At 42.3% G+C, this 6,694-nt stretch overlaps 1 protein-coding gene across 1 annotated transcript in view; it reads left to right on the forward strand.

Annotated features, from left to right (window-relative positions):
• Window positions 1-718: 718 nt before the first annotated feature.
• Window positions 719-6,694, forward strand: part of lrrc75a (leucine rich repeat containing 75A) — a 122,526-nt gene continuing 116,550 nt past the window's right edge. The window contains exon 1 of the mRNA XM_017434169.3: window positions 719-1,860. Within this exon, the coding sequence (XP_017289658.1) occupies window positions 1,609-1,860 (252 nt within the window). The 5' untranslated portion in view covers window positions 719-1,608. The remainder of the gene's footprint in view (window positions 1,861-6,694) is intronic.

Genomic DNA, 6,694 nt, shown 5'->3' on the forward strand with positions numbered 1-6,694 from the left:
AGATGCCCAGGTAAAATGCTTCTGATGTCTTGGGCTCAGGAGTAGCTTGACACAAGGTATGGGACGGTTGTAGCCCAGGTCCTGGATCCACCTGTGGGTGGTGGCTCTTGAAGCACTGACTCCAGCTGTAGTCCATGCCTTTTCAATCTTAGTCTCATGTATTTTTTGAATTTTCAGAGAAACTGATTTTTATGTTTTCATTAGCATGATCGTCAAAATTAACAGAAATTAACACTTGAATTATCTGTGTGGAAGAAATCTATAAAATATTCTGATTAAGTCAGATATGTCTGTATGAACATTTTGATTGTAATGAACTTAAAAGATGACTGGTTTAAATACTGATGCATTCTAAGCAGCCACCACCAGGTGGCAGCAGTCTCTTCAGTGTGAGCACCACTGAGCACATTTCTTACAGATTTTTAGGTTTGCCTGCAAACCTAAACTAAAGTACACGCCTACATTACTAGGGAAATATAAACGAAATATAAACTTGTTCAAATAAAGAGCGAAAGGGAAACATTCTTGCTAAAGCTGAACTTTAACCTCGAGACAAATAAACAAATTATTCATGAGGTCGGCTAATCTTAAACATTCAGTCCTTGAAACAGACCTTTTTTCACACTGAACGAGCCTCTATAAAATCTCTTAACAATGCCTCTCAATAATAAAAACTACAACATGGACGCTCAGCCCTACAGAGATTTTCAAAGGTCTGACTCATGTTGTTTTTCCTGCCTGCTAATGTCCACAGCAGCGTTAAATCTGCGTGTTTTCAGTGGAAGTGGGTGCGGAGTTCCCATCGGAGCTGCTCTCAGCTCTCAGCTCTCAGCCCTCCCTGCCTCCCTCCATCACCGCGGGAGGACTCACGTCGCTGCGCTCCTTTCACTTCAACACAGGCTGCGATGCATAATTCAGCTCTAGCAAGAGGACACCACGGTCTCCCTCCTGTGAAGTCGGGTCCTGCTCGGAGCTGCAGTCCGCTCGCAGCCCGCGGAGCAACGCCTTGATGCGGACGGAGATCCAACCTTGAAGCAGGGACAGTGCTGCGTTAGACGCGGGTTAATGCATGACTTCCTGCGGCCGAAGAAGGACGAGGCGGAGCGGAGGAGCAGACGGAGCTCTGCAGAGTAAACACTGCCATGCCCTGCCTGCTCCCCCTCTAGTCCAGGACAGATGGTTCTGCTGTAGGGGACAGAGCAGGAGGCGAATCGCTGCTGCGGAAGTGAAATATTTTGAAGTTGTGTTCGGGATGTACGCTGTGTGCTGTAGGACACCCTGACTTTGTTGGGTCTGTGTTGTGCGGCCATGCTTCAGGCAGCATCCTGCCATCTATTCCAACCTAAACTACAGTTCCTTCAGAATTATTTGCAGTACTGTTTACAGTCTGGCCTCACTAGTTTTGCTGTAATGATGATGATTTCTCTCCAGCTGTTTGGACTGTTGTTGTTCATGTTGCAGCCCTAAACTTACCTGTCTGACAAGGATGTGATCGGCAGCTGACTTTTTAATCAGCACAGTGTCTCAAACATATATCCAACGTGCCTCTGCATGACTGTGTGGTGGGACCAGTGTCCTTATTACCACAGCTCACACTGAGGCAGCACCATGGGGGCCAAGCAGACTAAAAGCCAGGAGCCTGGAGGAGCCAGTCCTCAGCACAGCTGGAAGCGGACCCCCACCAAGGAGCGAGGGGACATCTTGGCCTCCCTCATGCTGAAGTCAGGAGATCGGCTGACCCGAGGGGGGACACCGCCGCCTCCCTATCAACGGCGTATTGGAATGATCCAGGAGATGATGCTGATGGCCAAGCAGGGCAAGCAGGATGAGGCTACAGAGATGCTGAAGACACTCAGACAGGTGTGTGTACCTGGTTTTTATTACCTTTTGAGAAGCTTTTCTGGTATAATCACCTACCTTTTCAGGTAGTCCTTAAGGGGACCAAAACCCAGTCCTAGTACAATGAATCATTATTTTTTGGGTTAGAGGTTAGGTTTAGGGCTACGAAGTGTATTGAGTTTAAGTTAGGCTTGGGGTTAGCATATACTTGTAATGTTTAGGGTCAGCGTTAGACTACAGAGATGAATGGAAGTCATTACAATGTCCAAGTATAGACAGAAGTGCTGGGGCAGCACAGTGGAACAGATGGTTGAAGTTGTCGCCTCCCGGCCTGGGGCCTTTTTGGGTGGAGATGCATGTTCTCCCTGTGCATGCCTTTGGGTATTCCGGTGACCTCCTACAGACCAAAAACATCCATGTTAGTTTCACTGATAACTAAATTGTACCAAGGTGTGAGTGAGAGTGAGAATGGTTGCTTGTCTCATTTGTCTCTTTGTGTCCCTGTGATGGACTTGTGACCTGTCTGAAGTCACACAGTGACTGCTGGAGATAGGCACCAGCTTCCCTGAGACCCTGCATGAAGAAGTGGGTAAAAAAAAATTGATGGATAGAAATAAATGTAAACGTGTGTGTGATTTACATTTGAAAAATGAACAAACTTTTCAGGAGTTTCAGAAGCACTACTGCTAAGTGACTGTTCTTTTTATTTTAACTCTTCTTTCCTCAGTGTTTATGCAGTGTCAGAACGGAAACAAAAGCCAGACTCACACTGACTGTTGACACACTGAATAAACTGACTGAATTACTGAATACTCCCCGTGCCTAATGAAATAATCTCCTCCCTCCCTTCCCAGAAGCCTGGACCTGTTCTGCTCAGTCTGGCTGTGCTAAACTGCTACAGTGTGGACATTGCTATGATTTACAGCCTCACTCTCTACTTTACCACTGTAGCAGTATTTGTCTGGCTAATGCTGTTGCACCAGAGAAGAGTAAAAGACAGGTGTTGTGGAAACAGGAGAGGGAAAACACCACCTGTTAAATTGAAAGAGTTAAGATAGTATCTCACTGGGCTGTGACTGTTTAATACTAGTTGGCAAACAGCATGTGAGGGAGTCTCCACAATCTCTCAAAATGTTTGTGAAGGTTCTCGTTTTCCTCATGTGAGTAACAGTCTTGATGCTTGAATTTTGAACATGTTCGAAAAACATTTGTGCAACAGTATTTCTCTCAAAATTGTCACAGAGTCGCCATGGATGTCTCAAACCTGTCTCAAGCATGATAGAGCTTTATATTGACAGCTGCATGGGAGCCATCCTCTGTCAGAAACCATCAAAGGCTCCAGCCCCAAATGTTCAAGTCTAACCACACCACTGATAAACAGTAATTAATAATAAAAACTGGTCCAAATCTGCCTATTTTAATTTCTAAAGTGTACTCCATTAGAGTGAATCATAATCGTAGGGCAGGTGCCAGGCTGAGGTACGCATGATGTGGGTGGAGGTGGACAACTAAATGTGTACAACCAAGAATATAGTTTTGCAAGATATTCACATTAAAATAAACCATGTTATCTTCTAGAACAGTGGTTCCCAAACTTTGTTGGGTACTTGATGTTGAGTGCCCAACACTGGGGTCCCGACTCCAACTTTGGGAATCATTGTTCTAGAAGGTGCTTCAGAGCATTCAGTGCACACACCTCCAGACAAAAAAAATAGTTTATATTCAAGAGCAATCTCTGAAGTGAACTAAATTAAACACTAATATACCCCGTTTCTAACTGAAAATTGGGGAATAAGGTGCAATAATAAGACAGTTGTACAACAGTTTAAGTGTGCAATAATGGAACATCTGTGTAACTTTTTAATGGCTTTCTATGAGTGATTGAATGATTGTCCAATGTATGTGCATGTGTTTATATTTATTTCTTTTACATGACATTTGTCAATTTGTGTATTTTGACTATCTTTTGCACCCCATGCTTAAATTCAATAACGATTCAGAGGGCTGTGATGCAATTATAAAACGATTTTCTTGAAACTTAAATTACATCTCAGCACATCTTGATGCATCCATAATCACACTTTAGACTTTAAAGAAACAAAATATTTTGTTGTACACTGCAGCATAAAGCAGTTTTCATTCAAACATGATTTTGTAAATGATCAAAAAAAGGAGTCAAAATACTAAATACAACGGCATAAGATTTGGTGACAATGGATGTCCATACATCATTTTAGAGCCATTTTACCTTACCTCTTGAGTGTTTCCACAGCTTTGTTTTTTGTGTAGAATGTGAGAAAGGCCGTGATGGTATCTTTGACATAAGATGATCAGCCATGCTGCTGTGCACAGCAAGTTTTTATAAATCACAGCCTATTTTCATGTGCACAGCTTGGAAAACTGTATCTAGGCTACACACATTATTTTGTTGCCCATATCCATTCCAATTGTACCCACCTTGGTCCACTTTTGACCCACCTTGAAGGCTACTCCCATGTTTATGATTTAATCTACTGGAGTACACTTTTGAAATGAACCCATTTGTACCAGTTTTTTATTAATTATTATTTATCATCAGTCTGACTTTGCTAGGACTGCTCCTTGTCACCGATTCTGTTCATAACTTTTATGGACAGACTTTCTCAATGCAGCCATGTGGGGAATGAGTGTGGTTTGGTGGCCTTAAGAGGCCGTCTCTATTTGTAGATGATGTGATCCTGTTGGTGTCGACATGCTGTGATCTCCAGCTATAACTGAAGCAATGTGTAGCCGAGTGAAGCAGCTGGAGTGAGGATCAGGACCTGCACATCTGAGCCCATGGTCTTCAGTTGGAAAAGGGTGGACTTCTCTTTTTGGACTGGGAATGAGGTGCTGCCTCAAGTGGAGGAGTTTAAGTATCAAAGGGTTTGTTCATGAGTGAGGGAAGAGTGGAGTGTAAGATCGGCAGACGAATCATTGCAGCTTCTGCTGTAATGCATATTCTGTACTGGTCCATTGTGGTGAGAGGAGAGCTGAATTGCAAGCCGAAGCTTTCTGTTTACCACTTCCCTAGGGAGGTGTTCCAGGCATGTCCAACTGGGAGGAAACCCCAGGAAAGAACCAGGACATGCTAGAGAGACATTGTTTCTCAGCTGGCCTGGAAACTCCTTTGAATCCTCCCTGAAGAGTTGGAAGAGGTGGCTGTGGAGAGGGATGTCTGGGCTTTCCTGCTCAAGCTGCTGTACCTGTGACCCGACATTGGAACAAGTGTAGAAAATGAATGGATGAATGGATTATCATCAGTGTCGTTTTTAGACCTGGACATGTTTTCTGTCAGAGGAGAACTCCCATACCAACAACTCCCAGGCTCTATGGTTAGAGACACCCCCAACAACTATGTGATTATTTTGAGAGAAAGTTTGTCACACAGATTTTTGAACCTGTTCAAAACTCAAGCGACAAGACAGTAAGCCTCTGTGATTCAAGGAAAATGGGAACCCTTGCTGCAAACATTTTGAGAGATTCTGGAGACTCCCTCTCAAATGTCGTTCACCAACTAGTCACAGCCCAGTGACATTCTACCTTTATCAGTGGCATCAGCGACCAGCAGTTTTTCTCCTCCTTTGGGTGGAACAGTATGCATAGGGTGCACACTGTAAACTGTCTGGGTGCTGCACTTTCATGCATCAGTTCCACCATTTGCATTTCTCAACAGGACATCATCAACATTAAATATTGCTATATTTTATTCAATTTTTTTTATTTTTAAATCAACTCCTGTACTGTTTATATCTGCATTACAATGTATTAAAACATTAATAGTTTATTCTACTATAAACCATTTAATTTGATGTCCCACATGGTCCCATCCATCATCAACCTGAGAAATCTACTTTGCAGCACCTGTGTCATTGGCAGACTCTTAATAATGTAATTTTTGAATGACATGCATTACAAACTGGACAACCTGGAGTGATTTACCCAATTTCAGTGATGTTTTTACTTGTTATATTTTAATGATTGAGGAACCTGCATTTTATCAGAAGTGAATGGCAGGGTGTGAGATTTCTATGAAATGGCCATATTTGCTTCATAAATTGGTTCTCATGCCCCTGATTCTATTTCTTTTTATTTACTAAAGGGTCTGTACTTGAGTCATGTGTTATCTCTGTCAGGCTCCAGCTCAGTCTTTGTTCATGGTTCAGACCACCACTTTGATGCTGACCGCTCTAATTAGTGTGAGTGGTACTTTCCAATGAAAGAAAAACCCTCACTATTTTCTGTCAAGCATAGATTGCTTTGAGAGTGTGTTCGAACCCACTTAACACAGAATCCAATCAAGGAAATTTACAGTGTTTTTTTATTGTCTGTCATGCAGATTTCATTGAGAGGCTTTTCTAATTAAAGTACTGCCAGGTTGAATACTGTTTTTAAGTCCTCCCTAAAATAAAATAAGTAAAAGAAAATCTTGATTTTGATTTGATAAAATTTACTTGTTATAATAATATTATTACAGATAGTCTTATTATAGTAACCCTAGCCTGAAAAACCTTTGTTTATCAAAATGGCAAGCTTTGTTTGGGTTCAGATTTTTGCTCTATTTCTATAGAACCTCAGATTATTATTATATTATATATATATATATATATATATATATATATATAACCCAAACAAAGCTTGCCATCAGACAGTGGGGAACAGAGGACGAGGTGCTGGAAGTATCATCATCATGGGAGGACAAGCCCTTACATGGGATGTACCACCGACAAATAACTGAAGTGGCTGATATCGGGAAATCCTACCAATGGCTGGAAAAAGCTGGACTCAAGGACAGCACAGAGGCACTCATCCTGGCCGCCCAGGAACAGGCCCTAAA

The sequence above is a fragment of the Kryptolebias marmoratus genome, linkage group LG2 (genome assembly GCF_001649575.2).
Source record: "Kryptolebias marmoratus isolate JLee-2015 linkage group LG2, ASM164957v2, whole genome shotgun sequence".
NCBI classification, from domain to species: Eukaryota; Metazoa; Chordata; class Actinopteri; order Cyprinodontiformes; family Rivulidae; genus Kryptolebias; species Kryptolebias marmoratus.